Source organism: Anopheles merus, chromosome 2R, assembly GCF_017562075.2.
Source record: "Anopheles merus strain MAF chromosome 2R, AmerM5.1, whole genome shotgun sequence".
Classification (NCBI taxonomy): Eukaryota; Metazoa; Arthropoda; class Insecta; order Diptera; family Culicidae; genus Anopheles; species Anopheles merus.
This window is the reverse complement of record NC_054082.1, coordinates 12,727,621-12,747,364: the sequence shown is the minus strand read 5'-3', so window position 1 is coordinate 12,747,364 and position 19,744 is coordinate 12,727,621. Positions and strand designations below refer to the sequence as shown.

At 56.1% G+C, this 19,744-nt stretch overlaps 3 protein-coding genes across 4 annotated transcripts in view; 1 reads left to right on the top strand and 2 right to left on the bottom strand.

The window, feature by feature from the left end:
* The first annotated feature begins 326 nt into the window (after nt 1-326).
* LOC121587767 (cleavage and polyadenylation specificity factor subunit 4) lies at nt 327-1,823 on the top strand. Its single transcript, XM_041904871.1, has 4 exons — nt 327-690; nt 772-1,298; nt 1,381-1,556; nt 1,630-1,823. The coding sequence occupies exons 1-4, from the start codon at nt 588-590 to the stop codon at nt 1,718-1,720; spliced, it is 897 nt and encodes a 298-aa protein (XP_041760805.1). The 5' UTR covers nt 327-587; the 3' UTR covers nt 1,721-1,823.
* Nucleotides 1,824-1,840: 17 nt separating this feature from the next.
* LOC121587769 (FAD synthase-like) lies at nt 1,841-3,301 on the bottom strand. The gene is made up of 4 exons (XM_041904872.1): nt 3,174-3,301; nt 2,728-3,066; nt 2,419-2,540; nt 1,841-2,344 (listed from the first exon to the last, which is right to left on the bottom strand). The coding sequence occupies exons 1-4, from the start codon at nt 3,198-3,200 to the stop codon at nt 2,203-2,205; spliced, it is 630 nt and encodes a 209-aa protein (XP_041760806.1). The 5' UTR covers nt 3,201-3,301; the 3' UTR covers nt 1,841-2,202.
* Nucleotides 3,302-4,650: 1,349 nt separating this feature from the next.
* Nucleotides 4,651-19,744, bottom strand: part of LOC121587766 (histone-lysine N-methyltransferase trithorax) — a 120,760-nt gene continuing 105,666 nt past the window's right edge. Inside the window, exons 3-7 of one of the 2 annotated variants that reach the window (XM_041904870.1) lie at nt 11,753-19,711; nt 7,870-11,662; nt 7,658-7,791; nt 7,397-7,572; nt 4,651-7,297 (exon numbers count right to left, since the gene is read on the bottom strand). In XM_041904870.1, the coding sequence (XP_041760804.1) occupies nt 7,124-7,297; nt 7,397-7,572; nt 7,658-7,791; nt 7,870-11,662; nt 11,753-19,711 (12,236 nt within the window). In that variant the 3' untranslated portion in view covers nt 4,651-7,123. Of the gene's footprint in view, nt 7,298-7,396; nt 7,573-7,657; nt 7,792-7,869; nt 19,712-19,744 lie in introns of both variants that reach the window. The other variant, XM_041904869.1, reaches the window with a different exon arrangement.

Sequence of the window (19,744 nt, the reverse complement as noted above, 5' to 3'; positions counted from 1 at the left end):
TATTATCAATTTATGAAATAAGAGAACACCTTCATAAATAAAAATAAAAAAATTGTGATTTAAGATGGTTAAAATGTTAATCAATTAAATTTACCAAAAGTCACACGAATCTGAAGCTAAAATCAGAGGTTTGATTTTTATAGGCATGCAAGTAGCTATTTTTCCCATCAAACAATGTAAAATAATTTAAAAAAAAATGGATCCTTTCGCCGAAATTGTTGGCCAAAGTAGCTCAGTTTGTAGGCAACTAATGTTGCGTCGTGTGGGCAACGGCCAACTCACCTACGATCAAACCAAGTATTCAACCGCCGCGCGTAACGCGTTGTCAAATTTTGTAAACAAACTCGGGAACAAACATTCCGTGCGTGCGGCAGAGCACCGAATTTGTGCGAATTTCTCCCTCAATTAATACCGTGTTCCCATGTGTTTTCCGTGCGGCCGGTAAAGCAATTCCGTGATTAAGCACCTCCCCTAAATGCTCAGCATCGTTGCGGCCACATTTAGCAGGTGTACATTGCGGTAGTGCCGGAAGGAGGGAAGGTGTATAGGATCACGCAGCAGAGCAGCACAACAAACCGGTGCCGACCATGGACATGCTGATAGCGAACGTCGACAGTTGGACTTTTAAGATAGAAAAGGATCTCAACGAACAGTATGGAGCTCTGGCGCTTCCCTTCCCCGGGATGGACAGTAAGTGGTGACGGCGTTTGTATCCACTCTTCCCCTCCCACTCACTCACAACCAATGCTTCTTTCCGGTCTCCGCTTTCAGAATCCACCGCGGCCGTGTGTCTGTTTTTCAACGCCTCCGACGGGACGGAATGCAAGAAAGGCAACTCCTGCCCGTTCCGACACATCCGCGGCGATCGCACGATCGTGTGCAAGCACTGGCTGCGCGGTCTGTGCAAAAAGGGCGACCAGTGCGAGTTTCTGCACGAGTACGACATGACCAAGATGCCGGAATGCTACTTCTACTCCCGCTTCAACGCCTGCCACAACAAGGAGTGCCCGTTTCTGCACATCGATCCGGAGAGCAAAATCAAAGATTGCCCCTGGTACGATCGGGGGTTCTGCCGGCATGGGCCCAACTGCCGGCACCGGCATGTGCGGCGCGTCCTGTGCAACAACTATCTGGCCGGCTTCTGTCCCGACGGGCCGGAGTGTAAGTACATGCATCCGCGGTTCGAGCTGCCGCCCCCGCCCGAGATTAAGGACCAAACGCCGAAGCGTCCCACCACCTGCCATTACTGCGGGGAGGTGGGCCACAAAGCATCGTACTGTCCGAAGATGCCACTGGAGGTAAGTATCGGGGGCACCGGATTTAGGGCGGTATGGAAATTAGAAAAAATAATTGCCAACCTTTCTTTTGTTTTTGGAACAGCAACGGGAAGCGACGCAACGCATGGAGGATGCCAAGTATCGTGCCCTCGGTTACTTCAAACACCGAATTCATCAAGACGGAGGAAACAATCCGGGTGGTGGTGGTGGCGGTGCTGGTGGCGAGGAGGGAAATTTCATGCCACAAAAACCTCCCCCACGCCCAATCGAGGAAATTACGTACGTAATCGAGGGCAATGTGGTTTTTCTTAAATTTTGTTCAAAAAATGTTTTTTTAAATTTCCTTTTCCAGATGCTTCAAGTGTGGCATCAAAGGACACTACGCCAACAAGTGCACGAAGGGCCCGCTGGCATTCCTTTCCAACAATGTACAAAGAAAGTAGGCCACGAACAACCAACTCCCGGGTTGTACTTTCCCTCCACCATTGCGCCGCCGACCGTTTTCTTCCTTTCTTTCCGTATTTTTTTTTTCGTATGTCATTGATAAGTTGTAAAAAAGAAGATCGAGATAAAAAATAAAAAAAACCTTTTCTTCACAGAAAAATCCAAGAAACGTTTAGTCATTTGGGCTAGAGTTTTTGTAAAACAGTTTAACAGTGTGTTGTCATCCCCCCACCGGTTTTGTGTTACAGCGTATTGTTCGTGTGCGGGGAGAGGGGACAACATTGAAGGAAAGTGTAAGTGTAAGTGTGTTAGTGTGTAAGTGTCATGTTGCTAAGCAACTGCCTTAAATTCACCCGTTCAAGCGATACAAGGGACGACCAGCCCTTATCTTCACGCTGCTTCGTCGTGGAGGGAAGCTTAATTATGTCTTTTCCTCCTCGAAGCCATACCAAAAGGCACCACGGGGCACCGGAGGGGGTTGTTAGAGCCGGCCCGCCCGCTCATACTTGTCCGCGTCCTGCAACGTGTACGCCGGCAGGTAAGTCACTTCCCCGCTGCTGTCCGCTTCCACCTTCAGGCGAGGGTTTGGAATTGTGTTCGTTCGATCGCCGATCGAAGTGTAGCTAGAATGGGTAGGAGGGAGGAAGCGCACTCTATCACGTCACGGCACAGTGTGAACTCGAATCACGAATTTTACCCTCTATCGTACAGCGCACAGTACGGTACGTTGTGTTCCCGGATGTAGCTCCAGATGTCCTCGCAGGTCCATTCGAGCAGTGGATTGATGCGCATCAATCGAGGCCATCCCGGGTCCGTTTCCTGAATGTACAGTCACCATCATCAGCAGCAGCAGCAGCAAACAGCGCGCGGAATCATGATCAAGTCCGGTCCGATAAGTGATGTGTGTGCAAACGCGGAAATGGATTACGCAATCGTCGGGCGGACAGGGACAGCAAACAACGCGCGCCAAACGAGCGGGGACGCTACTACGCAAGCAAGGGCTTACCTGAAACGATGCTAACCGCTCACAGTACGGATCGGACCGGCGGGACCCCATGATGCAGGCCTTCAGCTGTGGATCCGCCCGGCAGATCTGCTCGAGCGCCGCCTTAATGCCACCGTCCACCGTCGCTATCGTGATGCCGTAGTGCTGCCGGCACCGGTCCACGAACTCCTCGATCTCGCTGAAAGGGTTCAAGGGACGAACGTAGATACATTTGATCTGTTTCGCATCCTTCAGGTTCGCTTGGTGGATTAGGTCTAACAGCACCGTACAGTCTTTGCCTCCGTTGAACGATATGAACATCTCCTCGGCACGGTAGCTGCTCAGCGCTTGTGCGATTATCTGGCCAGAAACGGGGTAATGAGGTTAGAGCCGGGTTGCCATTTGCCGACTGCCTGTGAGCCTGCAAGGAGGACGGGAACACAATGCCGACTGTCTCGTACACCTACCCTAAGTGAGTCTTTTCGTTTCTCCATGTTCTAAATTCGTTGCTGTCCGTGTGGCGCGTTGTTTACTTGGCTACTCTGAACGCGAACAGACGGGTTCGGTGCGCTGCTTTGCTGTCAGCGGTAAATCACTATGGGACGTGTGGTGGAAAGCAGTGCCTACCGTCAAGCAACCAGATGCGCATGCTTTCTCGCTCTATCTCACGGACCAATCAAAGGTGACAGAGCGAGAAGCATGTTGGTTTTGTGGCTCACGAGGGTATTCAATAGTGAGAAGGAAATGTGTATGTCCAAACGCGAACTCGGTGTGCAACGTGAGACGTGCGGAGTGAGACACAGTGCAGCAAAACTATGAATTAGCGGACAGAATAACAAATTTTCTATTTAAGGGAAATGGAGAAAAAGGGAGTTCAAAGTTTCTATTCATTATTAATATTTCTGAGCTTCGGATGTTTTGGCCTTCGCAGCAAAAATAAGGATAACTCGCAAAATTAATTGTTTCCATCGTTGATATATTTTTATTTTTATCCCAACATATAATAATACTTCAGAAAGAAATGATTACTTCAAACTTAAACTTACGCGCGCACGTTATGGTACATCATGTTTGCTATTTTTCCCGCTCGGATTATTGTGGTTTAGTTTTATTCTATGTGTTGCGTGTGTTTTTTTTCTTTTTTTCAATTCTATAGTTTACTTTACGCGTCGGCCTGTTTCTTCCTGCACTGCCTGGCACAGACAGAGACTTACTACTACTGCCCCCTCAAGTCTGTTCGTTACATGTTACACTTTTGTCTATCTATTTCGGTAAACAACAGCACAGAGAGTACTACACAGAGTTTTATTGTACGGTAAAAAGCCAAAAACTGCGGTAAAACAAAGCAAAAAAACACTGAACATTCACTGAGCAAATTCTGGTTCTGGGGGAGGGTTGTTTTGCGAAAACAAAAAACGCACACTGGTGAAACAAACTGAGTAAGTAGAGTAGTAGATGAGAAGTTGATGATCGTGCTGCAGCGGTGAAATAATGAGGGATGACTTTTGTTTTCAAATTTGCGCGCGTTTCATTCAGGGGATTGCGGAGATAATGTTGCCCATTGTTTTAACATATCTGGTTTGCACCTATCTGGCTGCTATCTTCTGCTTGATTTTACTATTCCCTTACACGACTAAACAGCAAAAGGGGTCTGTTTTTTTATGTGTCTGTAATGTTGAGTGTTGTATTTTTCTCATTTGCTTTCCTCCTCCTCATCTCTCTCGCTGTCTTTCTCTTACGTTCTTCCTGTGACTACACACGCCTGTTCCGTATTTTACTCGTTTTGTTTTAGCGGGGTTTGCCTTCCTAACTGATGCCTACACTAAGATTAAATTAAATTACTTGTCGCAAATAGTTTCTTTTTTCCCGTTAGTATCACATTTGTTTTCACTTTCACCGTTTTTTTTTGTTGTTGCCTGTTGATTACTTACTTTCTTTTCCTTCTATCCTTGCCTTGTTTTTCTTTTCTTTTTTTGCTTTTCCTTTCCTCTTCCTTCATGAGCCGTGATCGTCACAGCTTTTTCTCACATTGTTTGGTGACAGTTGTTGCTTTTTTTTCCTTCTTTTGTTTTGCTTCTTACTTTTACATTCATTTCACGCGCGTCTGGCTCTGTGTATGTTTGATTTGTTTCGTGGTTTGTTCTTTGATCGAGTTTGCTAAAATGTTTGCACAATGTTTCTTCGTTATCCACTTGTTTCCTTTTCTCCGTTTTACCCACCTTTGGAAAGATGTGGTAAAGATGAGCTTAAAATGATGAAAATTTGCGGAAACATGGTGGCGACGAATTGTGCCGTGTTTTAAAACGTTTCTTTTGATCTGGTTATTAATTTCATTCCTGTTTTGTTATTTGACACACCTCTGCTGCCCGATTCGTGTGTGTGTGTGTGTGTGTGTTGTTGTGAAATGGTCAGAAACCGTTTGTTAAAAACAACTGCATATTCACCACCATTCTACCTGAATTCGCTTACTATCTCTTAGCTGAGTGAAACATTTAATGCTTGTTTTCCACATTCACATCACTTGTTGGAATTTTCTTCCCTTCCTTCTACCGTTTCTTCGTTTCGGTTTTCTGCTACGCTTAAAGATTATAACATTACTACACACAGTTCATTTGATTCACAACGAAATGGCAAGATCAGTTTTAAAGGATTCTCATACCCCACCCGTCGCGGTCGCGGAGTGAGTCTCCGTTACCGGCCATCGGCCATTGGGAAACATTCGCCATTAACTGCTCCGACCGTTTTTTTTTTTCATCTGCCCATTTAATGTAATACGTTAAAAGTAGTTGTGATGTTTGCTTACTTCTGATACTGATGCCAACGGAGGAAGGGGGAGCGCGTTTGCGGGATTAGAGATTTCACGGGTTTCTTCTTTTAAATGTTTTGATCATGTGGTTCAAATGGCAATTTAATCGTTTAGTTCGCCTATTGTCCTGCGGGTTATTACAGCTATTGGTAGATGTAGCAATAGTGCTAGTAGTAGTAGTAGCATGGTTAGGTTTTTTTGTCTTCTTCCCTTTTTTTCTCTGTACACAAAACTGACCGACTTGTCTCTATTGATCCTCGAACAGTTTCCCCAACACTAAGCCCGTAAGCTTGCTAATAATAACCCGCTGCTACTGCACTGCATATATACATACAGTAGAGGTTTGATTTTTGCTAATATATTGTGAGCATTTCTTTTTTAATGGGAGTAAACGACACACCGATACACCGATCTAATAGTGTTTTTTTTTTTGGATTTTGATGTGATTTTATGTGTGAGTTCCGTCTTTTAAAATGTGTTCGCCACGTCACGCCAGTGACGTTGTGTGGAGATGCGTTTTGAATGGTTTGTTTTAAAAACTGTGTACTAGCGCATCATGCTGCAGATATCAGTGTTGCAGCCTTTGCACCGACAGCCGATGCAATAAAAATAGCGCTGATATGGCCTCAATCCATCCGCTTTCCGTCCCCTGTGACTCGCCTGTGACTTTTACTTTACAATTCAACCTAACCTGGAGCTTCAAATGGTGGTAAAATGCACCCCGTGTTTGATACTGAGTACGCACGGGGTTGGTGGGTGGCTTGGCTTAGCATACGACGAAGTGACTTTGTATCTGTTTCACCAGCACAGACATGCACGACGAGCAGGAAGAGGAAACACACTGGATACAGTTGTTCATCTCCCACCCAAACCAACACGAGAAAGAAAAAAAAAAACGTTTAAAACATTTCCTTACGCCTACAGGGTTCAATATAAATACTTATAACGATTAGTTTTACACACATACACACACACACATAAACACGTAAACATACGGGCACGCACGGAACGTGCCCATCATATACAGCAGCTACAATAGTATGGTACAGGGTATACTCTGCGTTGGGTCGGGCGACCACAAGTGACAATAACGGTGCGGGGCTCGCCCTGACCTGACACGCGGTTTAAGACTTATACATGTACACATTTAAGGTAAAAGTATCTACACATATCCCTTTAACAGCTTAACGGCTAATTACATAAAACACACACACACACACACACACACACATCTACACACATACAAATACACACACTGGCTAGTGGCGAAACTAGAGTGTTACACTTTCGTTCTACGTTTCTCTCTCTCCCTAACTCGCTAGAGCTGGAGATAGTGACCGTCTATCGGTGACTCTTCTGCTGGAGTTGCTCCACGTTAACTTATACATTTACATACACACACACACACACTGTTGCTTCCTGTTTCTTTGTATGGCTAATAATAACTGGGGATGGGGACGTGCGAGTGACACAAAGTGTTCGTCCTCTCGATTTGCCTAAAACACTGATGGGGGCCGGTCTGTACAGTTTGTCTGTGCTCTCCTCCATCGCTCTTCACGGGGCTGCTACACCGATGGGCAAGCGTTTGGGGTCTGATTGGACTGCTGGATGTTAGTTGAGATATTTGCGACACTTTTTCGAACCGCACGAGCACGGAATTTTGACGTCCTCGAAGGGGAACTTGTAGTCGTAGGTAAGCTCCTCGCCCTGCACGATGCGCCGCAGGGCAAAGATGATGATGTGCTTGTGGCCCAGTATGTCCACCACCTTCGAGTAACAGTTTGGCTGTTTTTTTATGGGGGGGGGGAAGAAAGAAAGACACATTAGAATGCTGCTGTATAGCTAGAACAAAAGCGGGAGTGATGCTCCGCAAACACAACTTACCTCGCACGAATGATTGATGAAGCGGGCCGCATTGCCACGCATCGTCGCATCGACGACAAAGTTCTCATCAATCTTGAACATGTAGCAACCGATACCGCGGCTATCGTAGTACCGTTCGCGCTTGTCCGTCAGCGTGGAGCGGATCAGCTCCCCGGCGTACTCGATCACCATCTCGCCTGAAAGATGAAATAAGAAGAAAGCAACACGATTAGTTACCCGAATTCAAGCGCACGCGCGCGTGAAGAGCCGCTGTTAACCTACCTGCTTCAATGTCACGGTTGCAGAACAGTCCACGACCGTGTATGTGCGACCGATAGACGCCGACCGACTCCTTGGACGATTCCTTCAGCGTGCGATAGCGCATTGCCATCGGCAGATTGCTGCCACTGCCACGTCTGCAACAAGAGCACAGAGAGATCAGCATTTAGTGTGTGTTTTGCCTCTCTTTCGAAACAGGCTGATGATAACCTTACCTTGGAATGATCGTATCGTCGATGTTCTGGGCCACGATCGGCATCGGTTGCTTGCGGTGCCGGGACGCCAGCCAGCTGAACATGTCGTACTCCGAGCGCGTACCGTACGGCTCACACCGTGCCGTACCGTGCGGGTTCTCCTGCAGATCCTCGAAGTAGTCCGCATACTCGGACGCTCCACCATTCGCCCCCAAGCCGTTCAATCCGGCGCCAGCTCCACCCGCACCGTACGGGCCGCCGCCGACGCCACCGGTCTGCTTTTTGTGGTACAGCGGACTGTACTGCGAGCACTTCTCCACCCCGGGCAGCTGTTCGAGCAGATACCGGATGGCGTTCGTTTTCAGCCCGAGCATCTGCACGCCGGCCATCTCCTTCAGCTGACCGTCCGGCAGTGCGGCTAGCCCGTGGGCACGCCGAGCGAGCTGTACCGCCTCGAACAGTTTGTCCCAAATTTCCGCGATCGAGGTCGACTTGTACGTGAACCCGTCCTGCGACTGTATCTCGTACAGCAGCTTCGGACTGGTTGGGCGCGGCACTGCCTGTGGCTTTGGTGCGGCTGCCGTCGGCACCGACGGTTGGGCCGGTAGTTGCTGCACCGAGGTGTACTGCTGCAGCTCCTCGTCCAGCTGCATCTGCTGGTGGTGGTGCTCGGTCGGCGACGGTTGCGACATCGGCGACGGTTCCGGCTGCCGGATCTTGCCGAACAGCACGCTCTCCGCATCGCCACCGTGCAGCAGCGCGACGCTGTCGAAATCGTGCGCCGCCGGCCCGCACCCGCCAAAGCTCGACCGCTCCACCACGTCCCGGAAGCAGCCGGCCTCATCCGGCTTCATCTTCGGCTCGAACATGCTGCTCGAGATGGCAAGCAGCGATTGCTGATCGGCAAGCGGACCGCCGGCGGCGGCACCAGTTTCGTTCGATTGCTGCTCGACGACCGTCATCAGCGGTACGGTCGTGGCGGTCGTCGCTAGCGATGGCGAGGACGCCGCCGAGCTCTGGAACTCTTCCCGCAGCTCCGCCACCAGCCGCTCCGTTTCGGCCGCACACTCCGCATCCGTTTCGATTGCACGGTGATGATGATGGTGATGTTCCTGCTGCAGCTCCTTCGATTGCCGCAGGCTCTCGAACGCGTCCATCTGCAGCTGCTCCCCTTCCTGGCTCGTCTGCTGCTCGAGATTGTCCAGAATTTCCGAAATCTTATGCTTGATCTCGGGCGAATCGGACTCACCGTCGTTCAGGGACGGTGACGCCGCGCCACAGCTACCGCCGGCCCCACTGTCCCCGCAAAGCGACGCTTCGTGGCCCTCGGCCAGCATCTCCTGCGTTTCCGCCTCGAGCGAATGCTTCAGCTCGTCGATGCGTTGCGTTTCCTCCGTGTCCCGCCGCTCCGCGTCCTCGAGCGAGTCGTGCGACATCAGCGTCGTCGCTTGCTGCTGCGGGGATTGCAGCCCGTCGGTCGCTGACGGGAGAATTGGTTTGATTTCGATCTGCGCCGCCATGGTGGGCTGCTGCGGATCGAGCGGTCCACCGCCGAGCGGGATCAGCGTACCGTTGCCATCGAAGCTGAGACTGAACTGGAAGCTCGGTGTCAGGGGTTCGTGCGACTGCTGGAGATGGTCCTGCTGCTGCTGCTGCTGCTGCTGCTGCTGCTGCTGCTGCTGTAGCTGCTCCGTTTGCTCTTCCATTTCCATGAGCATACTGTTCGCCTGCTCCTCCGCTTGCGCTAGCGATACCATCGGTGAGGAGTCCTGTTGCTGCTGCTGCTGCTGCTGCATGGCTGGCGGTAGCGGCGAAGGTGTACAGCTACCGTTCGTCGTGGTCGGCGTCATCAGTGCCGACGGGAGCGGCGCGATTTCGATCGGCTTGATCTCGATCTCAAGCCGGCTGTTCGGTTTGCCGGCCGACGGCAGCAGCTTCTCCTCCTGGCCCGCCAGCTTCATCCGGTCCACGTCGTTCGGGGAGGCGCTCGGCGTCGACACACCGTACGGCGACTGCGCCGGATGGTTGCTGGGCATGATGGAAAACTCGTCCAGCTTCTCCGAGCACTGCTGCTGCAGTAGCTTCAGGGGTGGCGGTGGCGGCGTTTGCGACACTTCCGGCGCTTTCTGCTGCAGTACGGAGGCCTGCATCGGCAGGACGCGATTGGTGGGCCGGTTTTGCACCGGGTTGCCGCCGGACGCGATCGTCGCACCGGCGCCGCTGCTCTGACTGTTCGTCTGCTGCTGGATCGGGTTCACCACGTTGGTGGGAATGTTGGAGTAGAGCGGCATAGGGTAGGGTGCGGTCGGCAGCGTTATGCTGGCCGGCGGCGAGGGCGTGATCGTGATGGTGGAGGCCGGCATCGAAACCGGCACTGGGCCGCTGCCACCGTTCGGACCGGTGTTGGCAATCGACAGCGTGATCTGCCCCGCACTGGCGGACTTTTTCGCCAGCGACCCTTTACCCTGCGTGATGGTGATGGGTTGAGCTTGCAGCTGCTGCTGTTGCTGCTGGGCAAGTCCGGCCAGCTGCTGCTGCTGCTGGCTGCCGGTGGACACGCTCATTATCTGCTGGTACGGTTGCTGCTGAGCTTGCTGCTGGGGCGTCGCGTAGCTGATCATCTGCGTCGGCAGCATGGTTTTCTGCTTTTTCATAGCGCCCTGCGTGTTGCCGTGCTGCGGCTTCTTGTGCGCTACGCTTGTGGGCTGAATGATCATCATCGGACCGCCGCTCGGTGCGGGTGTGGTGGGCGATGCTACCGGCGGTTGCGTTAGCTTCTCGATCACCATCGACGGCTGCTGCTTGATCGCACTCACGGTGAGCTGGTTGGCGGTGATGGTCGTCGGCAGCCCGTTCACGCCCACGTTCGGCTTGATCGGTACCAGCTGGGATGAGTTGTTCACTACCGAGGCGATAGCATTGCCGGCCGGTATCAGGGTGATGCTGTTCTGTAGCAGCTGCTGCTGTTGCTGCTGCTGCTGCGCCACTGGTTGCGTCGTGATCATCAGTGATTGGGGCACCTGTTGCTGCTGCTGCTGATTTTGTGGGGCCAGTTGGAACATCGGGGTCGGAGGTGGCGTCGATGGTGGCGGCGAAAGCAGCGACGAGGCCGAGGACGAGCTCTTCTGCTTGACCGGCTTGGCCACGATCTTCGGTTTGGTGTAGTTGGTCGTCTTGGTGATCGGTTTGATCACGTTCGAAACCTTGGTGGAGGTGGTCATGGCGGTGGCCGTCGTGTAGACCGACGACGAGACGATCGACTGGTACGCGGCAGCGGACGATTTGTGCTGCTGGGACATCGACACTGCGCCGCTGCTGGTGGTGATCTGCTCCGTGCCGCTGCTCAGCACCTTCATGGCCGTGTTCGGCATGACCTTGTTGACGAGCTGCGGCTGAGCCTTGGGCACGATCGTTTTCATCGACGGTTTCAGCGGCGTTACGATCGAGGTAGTGGCGCCGGTCGAGCTGCTGGTGGCAATTGTGTTTGTACTCGGTTGAATACTGATTGCCGACGGGGAGGACACATCGATCTTCCACATTTGCTGCTGCTGTTGCTGCTGCTGCTGCTGCTGCTGCTGGATCGTTCCCATCGGCTGGTGGCTCGTCTGCATCGTGCTGGGGAGCGTGCCGGCCATCGACGATACTACCGTGGTCGGTTGGAGTGGAGCCTGCGCCTGCTGGAAGATCGGCTGCCCGCCGTTCGCGCTGGTGGACGTCTGGATCTGGACCGGGGCCTGCGACACGACGGACGCCGTCGACGTCGTTCCTATCTGCATCGGCTGGGCGGTGCCGTCGTTGTTCAGCACCACGTACCCTGCGGGCATTTCGACAATCGGTTCAATCTTGCTAGCCGCAAACACTTGCGTCGTAGTAGCGGAAAAGCTTGAATTCTGACTCAACACACCTTGCATCGCCGTGGCGGACACGAACTGCTGCGAGGACATCTGCACCGTGTTCTGCACGATCGTCTCCAGGCCGTAGTACATCGAGGGGCTGGTCAGGTACATGCAGCCCGACGCCGGATCCGTCACCATCATCTCGAGCGTCGGCTGGGCGGTGGCGGTCGCACCGCCCGGCGCACCCAGCACCATCTGCTCCGCCGCCATCATGCCGCACTGGAGGGTAGCTGCTTGGGGTTGCACGATCGTGCCAATTACCTGCGGCTGGGTGGCGATCTGCAGCGCGCTCGCCGGGATGAGCGAGTAGCCCCCGGTACCGTTCGGGATGAGAATGTTGTTGGCGGCGGCGGCGAGCGTGCCCGCATCCGTGCCGGCCGTGGCCATGGCGAACCCGTTCTGCGTGAGCACGTTCGCCGGGGCTAGCTGGTACTGGACCGGACTGTGCGTGAGCGTGCCCTGGTCGGAGAGGTACGAGATCTGATTGCCGCCGACCTGCTGCACCAGGATGGGCTGGTTGGCGGACGGCTGGGTCTGGAAGATGATGTTTCCCGGCGCTTGCTGTGGTGCGGCGGGTGCCGCCGCCGATCGGATCAGCGGGTAGGATGCGTTGATCAGTTGGATTTGCTGTTGCTGCTGTTGCTGCTGTTGCTGCTGCTGCTGCTGAGTCGTAGCAATCGTCTGGCCACCGAGCAAGGTGGGATGTAGCGTCATCGTTTGCTCTTGCGGTTGATGGAGATGGTGCTGTTGGTGCTGCTGCTGCTGCTGCTGCTGCTGCTGCTGTTGCTGCTGTTTGGCCTTCATCTGCATCGCCGACTTGGCCACACCGTTTGATGCCATCGCACGTTTCGTTTTCAGTGCGCCTTGCTGGCCCAGCTTACTCATCATCTTCTTCGGCGAGGCGGTAGTGTAGACAATCTTCTTCGCCGTCGGTTGCATTGTCAGCTGCTGAGCGCCGGCCGTCTGCAGGATCGTTTGCTGCTGCTGCTGCTGCTGTGGAGCGGCGAGCGTCATCAGCTGCGGCTGCCCGTTCGGTCCGATCGAGATGATCTGCGGCTGCTGGGCGAACACACCGCCGAGCGGTTGGGCGGTGCTGAGCGTCGTGGTTGACATTGGGCCCGCGCCTGACGCAAGGCTGTGGGGCAACGTGATCGGCGAAGCGGTCGGTGCCGGCTGAATGAATCGCTGCTTGCTCTGCACGTACTGCTGCGACCCGTTGTCCTGCAGGAGCTGCTGTTGCTGCGGCTGCGACTGCTGCTGGAAGGTGGCGTTGGGGAACTGATTCGTGGTGGCGAACAGTTGCCCCTGACCGTTCGGCCCGGAGATGATCATGTTGCCGGCCAGATTCTGCAACCCAACCGTGCCCTGGAGCGGGATTTGTTGCGCCCCGGCCGCTGACGTTTGGATCGGGATGCCGTTCGACGACAGCTGGTTGATCGTGATCGGCATCGAGGTGGGCAGGTTGGACAGTATCGCCTGGTTGCCGTTGCCGAGATTGATCGTTTGGCCGGTCTGCAGCACGGAGATGGTTTGCGGATGGCCGGCACCTTGCGCCGTGCCGGTCAGGTAGCCCGTCGTGTTGCCGTAGATGTCGGTTGTGATCGTTTGCGGTTGGGTTGTGGCCTGCGGCAGAAGGAACGTATTGCTGGCAGTGCCCGCAATCTGGCCGGTGATAATTTGCTGCTGCTGCTGTTGCTGCTGCTGTTGCTGCTGTTGCTGTTCGGGACTCAGCAGACGAGGCGATCGAGTTTCCGACTCGGATTCGCTGGTCGAGAGCACTTCGCACGAGCTGAGATGGCGCTGGTACGATTCCTGGTTGCGGTACGTCGCCTGGCAGCGGTCACACTTGACCGGTCCCTCGATCATCGAGCGCGACGAGTAAATCTTCATCTCGCCCACCGTCCCATCGAGACAGATGTCGTCCACACCGTCCAGCTGGGATATTTTCAGCTTCTGGAACACGTGGCCACTCTCCGCCGACGACGCGCCTTCCAGCACGGTCGTTGACTTTTTCATCGCGGCCCATGAGTAATCGTCCTGCGATTTGCGCCGCTCCTGCTGCATCACGACGGTGGTGGTGGTGGTCGTTGTAGTCGCCAGTGTGGCCGTTGTCGTGGTCGTCGTGGTCGTCGTTGACAGCGTGCCGGCCGCATCCTCCTTGATTCTTCCCAGCGAAAGTACGTCCGACAGTTTGATGTTGTTTTTACCGATCTTGCGACGCTTCGCCACAACAGCGGCCGTCGATTCGAGCTGCTTGGTGCTCCATGAGAAGCTGCCGGACCGTTGGCCGCGCGGCTGCTGATGGCTACCGACCGCTGCGATCGCTTCCAGCAGGTCCGATTTGCTACGCTTCAGCTCCCGATGCTGCTGCTGCTGCTGCTGTCCGGGTCCGCTTGCTGACGCACCGTTGCTGGTGGCGTTCGGCTTCGTCATGCTGGACAGCAGGGCGTCCTCGATGCCGGGTGTGCCGATCGTTTTCGCCCAGCTGTCGTTGCTCAGCTCCGATCCGACGGCACCGCCGATCGCTTCCTGCAGGCTAACCATATCGTCCACATCCATGCCGGCATGATCCTCCGGCTTGGAGGGCTGCCCGAGAGCGTTCGACGCAGGAGCACCGGACGAGGACGAACCAGCCACATTGCTGTGCACCTGCAGCAGCCCGTTCGGATCCTTCAGTATGTCCACGTTGAAGGTGGCATCGGTTTTCAGATCCATCGCGAGCAGATCCTCGTACGTCATCAGCTTGGGCAGGATGTCGAGCATCGAGATGCCGTCCAGGATGTCGTGCGGCAGGTCCTCGAAGATTGCGTCCTTTATTTCCGGCGGCAGCAGATCGTTCGTGTTTTGCGGCTCCTCGTCGTTCGTATCGTCGCCGCACACGCCGGGATTCGACTCGCAGAGCGATTGCAGTTGCTGCTGCTGCTGCTGCTGCTTCACCGATGAGCCCCGGTCGCAACTGCGCAACTGCGTCGTGGCTGTCGTGGTGGTCATCGTCGTGCCCGTTGAAGACATGGACGAGAGGAGATGCTGCTGCAGCGCTTCGCTCTCCTCCTGCGCATCGAACTCCGCCTCGTCCTGCCCATCGCTGTACTGCAGGCTGGTGTGCCAGCGGGCAATCTGTGTGAGACCCCACTGCACCGTGCTGCTGTGCGACGAGTGGTCGACGGTAAAGTTCTTGCCCAGATCGGTCCCGTACCCGTAGTTGTTGCACTGGATCGACGTTTTGATGCGGTACGATACGATCTTCCACGGCTCCTTGGCCGACCAGTAGAGCCGCGTGCACTCAAAGTCCGCCGGGATGAGTACGTCCGCGTGGTCGCTGAACGTCGGCACCACGTGGCCCAGCCGGCGCACGTTCAGCGAACCGATCATGAACTGTACCCGGGCCGGCTCGACGAATCGCTTCTTCCGCCGGTCCAGCTCCACGTACACCGAGCGCGCAATCTCAAAGTGGCGCTCCTCCGGGCAGCGCTTCTTCTTCGCCTCGCCCGCGTGCGCTGCACAGTACACCGTTTTGTCCAGCATGAACACGCACCCGATGCGGCGGGCGCACGGGAAGTGGTAGTGCTCGCCACAGTTCTTCACATTGCACCCGACGGTGGCACCCTTCACGCCGCAGTGGCAGCACTTGATCATGCGGCCGCGCGACGCCGCCGAATGCACGTTCTGCAGCGAGCCGTCGATCTCCTCGAACACCTCCGCCGACCAGAGCGCACAGTTGGTGTGCACCCAGTTGTTCTGGCCACAGTACAGCAGGCGCGATTCGTGCAGGGGCATCCCTTCGCCGTGCTGCTTGCACAGCATGCACATCCTCGTGTCGAGCAGCTCCTCCTCCGCGTCGTGGAAGTAATCCGTCAGCTCGTCCAGCGGGATGTCGATCTGCGGCACTTTCTGGTCGAGCGCGGGTCCGAACGCTTCGTACGCACCGCCAGCCAGGTGGGCTGCGCCAGTGTGCCCACCGACCCGACCGCCCATTCCGCCGACCCCGGCCGACGAGTGGTGGTACTGATCCAGCCCGTTCGCTTGATCCACCTCGCCGCGCATCGCCTCCTCGAGCGCATCGGTGCACGCCTTCGTTTCGTTCTGGAACCACGGGAACGTTTCGCTCAGGAACTCCTTGTACGCCACCGTCAGCTCCTCCGAGCCGACGACCTGCAGCAGCAGGTTCATGTCGTAGTGGAAATCCTGCAGCGAGTAGTACTCGTTGGCGTTGATCTTCTGCTTGATGTCGACCAGACTGATGTCGCCCCCGTTCGGCGAACCCTTGCCCGGCATTGCCTGACGCCCGGCGCAGTAGCACTTACTGCCCGCCACCGGCACCACGGCGTAGCCTGCGCCGGTGTTACTGTTCCCGCTGCTGCTGCCACAGCTGTTCTCGCTGCTAAAGTCGTAGATCGAGTCTTCGTCCAGCTTCGGCTTCTTCGAGGCGGAAAATCCGCCCTCTCCAAGCGGCCCGGTGAAGAATGAAATCTGCTTCCCGTTCGTGATCGAGCCGGCCGCAGCACCGCACGTACAGTTGGGCGACTTTTTGCGCGGGCTCAGCTTCAGCAGCGCACACGCCTGGCGGCTTTTGCTCAGCAGCTTCACGACGCTCAGCAGACCGGCCTTGAACTCAGCCGCGACCGCATCACGCCACAGGTGGGCCGTGCTGTCGCTGCTGTGCTTCGCGCACTTCTTGCACACAAACTCAATGTTCTCCGGCAGCACGCTCAGCATGTTGTACTGCTCGTCCGTCAGTCCCTCGCAGCGCGCGTGCACCCACCGGCGGCAGTCGCCGCACTCCATCATCTTCAGGTCGAAATCGTTGTCCTCGTAGCACTTCTGGCAGAGCGGGCAGTAGTTACCCTTCTGGCGCAACCGGAAGCAGGGCGTACACATCGGCAGGTTGCCGATAAACTTCGTCACGTTCGTGGTGCCGCAGCTCTTGCAGCGCAGACAGGCTGCACAGATCAGGGGCCGGTCAGCACCGTGCAGCCGCTTGCTCGTCCCGAGACAGGTGGTGTGATAGTGCTTGGCGCACTTCTGACACTTTACCTTCGCGCCCGTCGCCATGTTGCAGCTGAAGCACACCGTGCACCGAGGGCACATCCAGTTGTACCGTGCGATCAGCAGCTGCTCCTGCTGCTGCTGGGGCGACGCACCGAGCGTCACGTCCAGCAGGCTCATGTTGCCGGTATCGTCCAGCCCCGTGCCCGTGCCGGTGCGCAGATTGTACTCGTCCTTCACGCAGTACTGATGGTACGGTTCGCAGCAGCACACGCAGAACAGCATACTCTCCAGTCCGGCACTGCCGCAGAGAAAGCAGAGCGCACGGACCGGCATCGACTCGGACAGTATCAGCCCGAAACCGGTACGGCTAACCTCGGCCGGGTCGTAGTTTTCCCAGAAGTCGATCGAAATCATCGGCACATCGCTCGGAGTGCGTAGGTTTGAGCCAGCCCCCAGGCCGCCGTTCGCTCCGACGCCCATCGAGGCGGCTGCATTGCGCCCGCCAAGGGCGACCAGTGCGGAGGACCCTTGCGATTGCTGCTGCTTCCGGCCACTGATATTCGAGGGACCTTTCGCGATTGCACCGACGCCGAACTGCTTCGAGGCTTGCGGGCGGAACGAGCTGGTCGTCTTCCGTGTGGTCGGCTTTTCCACACTCTCGTCGTACCGCTTTGCTACCGGTGCGGCAGGAATTGCCACGGCAAGTGGTTTCATCATTTGATCCTCCTTAGTGGGCATCGCTTCCGTCGCCGCAATGGTATTGGCAACACTCTCGCCAATTTGCGCCTTCAAATCACTCACAATCGATTCGGCATCGGCAAGCTGTTCTTCCTTTGCCTCGGTCCCATCCGGCAGCTTGTCTTCGTCGATCACCAGCTCCTTCTCCGTCGATCCGCTCGTGTCCGGATCGAATTGATCGCTCTTGGTCGGTGTGCCTCGCACAGTCCCCGAATCGTCGTCCGGTGTCGCGGGCGGCGACAGCGCTACGTCCGGATCGATACAATCGTTGCAGTCCTGGGGCTTCACGCCCGACGGCACCGCCGTCTTCGTGGCCCGTCGTTCCCGGTCCATCAGCGGCAGATCTACGGCCGGTTCGGCCGCACTATCGCTCGGCGGTGTTTCGATGTTTTCCAGCGCACCACCGCTGGGCGACCCGACCGAACCATCGTCGGCGAACGTGGCCAGCGGTTGGCCGAGCACGATCGACGCGCTGCGGCACACGTGCTTCACCCGCGGGCCCTTCAGATCGATGCGCTGCCGGTCGGACGCTGCACCCTTGTTCGGACCGGTCGCCGGTTGCGGACCAGCAGCAGCACTGCCACCGGCAGCCGCAAGCTGTTGCGACGTGCTGTTGGCAGCCACTAACGAAGCAGTGGATGCTTCCACCTTCGTTTCGAGCGCTGCTGTTGTCGTGTTTGCTGTTGCTGCGTCCGTGCCGGTCGCTTCGGATTTGCTGCGCGTGCGCGGTGCCTTAATGGGGCTGATTTCCTGCTCCTCCTTGATGTCCTTTCGAGCGCCGGCAGCGACACCGTCAGCCGCCAGCCCCAATTTAGTATCCTCCACCTTAACGCCGTCCTTCTCCTTGCGTGGTTCGATCGGCGCAAAGATATCCTCCTTGCCGGACAGCGGACTCTTCCCACCGGACGAGCTGGCGCCGGACGAACTGCTCGGGCTCGCCGCCATCAGGCTGCTCCGTTCGCCTCCCCCAAGCGACAGCTTGATCTGCGGCACGCTGCCAAACGTGCTGTTGTTCTGCGACAGCGGATTGATGTGCAGCGCCAGGAAGGGATTGAACGCTTTGCTGAAACCGTCCGCCAGCGTGCCCGGCTTCCTGTCGCCACTGTTCCACAGGATGCGCCCGGCGGTCCCACCGTTCGCTGGCCCGTGCTCGGCGATGCTGTTCGCGAACAGATTGCCCTCCGTCGACGGATCCTTCTTCAGCGTGATCGGGCAGCCGGCCGGCGTTCCGCTGGCCGGCGGCTCGAACGTGCGCATCGTCAGCGGTAGCGTCTGGCCCAGCCGGATCTTCAGCACGGGCGGTAGCTGGAAGCTGCCGAGACACTTGCGCAGCCAGCACGCGTGGCACCGCTCCTTGAAGATGTGGCGCGTTTTCACTGCCTCCGGCCGCATCAGCTGCGACGGTGGGATGATCAGACACTTGCCCTCATTCTTGCACTTGAGCATTGTAACGTCCGCCCCACTGGCCGGTTGCCCCGGACCGATCAGGCTCCCGGTGGCCAGCTTTTTCACCATCTTCGAGATGAACTTGCGGCACACGTCGCAGCAGCTGACGCCGTACTTCTTCGTCGGCTGCGCGTAGTGGCGCGAGTTCACCGGGATGCCGCAGATGCAGCAGGGTGCCGCACCGGCGGAGCCGCCCGTACCCGGCTGGCCGGCAACACTGGCGGCCCCGCCAACACCGAGCGCCGCCGAGAAGAGCTTCGAGGAGTCGAGCTTTGCCTTCGCTTTCAGATGCATTGTAAACAATCCTTCGGTCGCCCCGTTGCTTGATCCGTGGGTTGCCGATGCTGCTGCTGCTGCTGATGCCGTCACCACCGAGTTGTTCGTGCCCGACGGCACAGCGTGAAGAGCGTGGGAATTGGAGGAAGTAATACTGCTTAGGGTGGTTGCGGCGGCGGCGGCACCATTCATGCCTCCGATGCTGTGACCGGCGCTGTTGAGCAGCGAGGTGGCAAACTGCAACCGTGGCTGGCGCAGGATGCCCTTGCCAAAGATGGAGGCGGCCGCCGCGAGATTCGTGGTCGTGGTGGTGGTGCTGCCGGCCGCACCGAGCACCGAGCCGGGCCCAATCGCCGGCGAAAGTTGCGATGGTTTCATGAGCTTCGAGCCGGCGCTTTTAGTGCCCGCCCCCGCAAGCGTACCGTCCGAGAGTGATGTCTTCGCGAATGGGTTAATACTGATGGGCGTCATGAGTGGACGGTCGCTGGCCGGGCTTCCCTCCGGGCTGTGATGATGCGCTGTGCAAAGTAAATTAATAAAAATGGATTAAT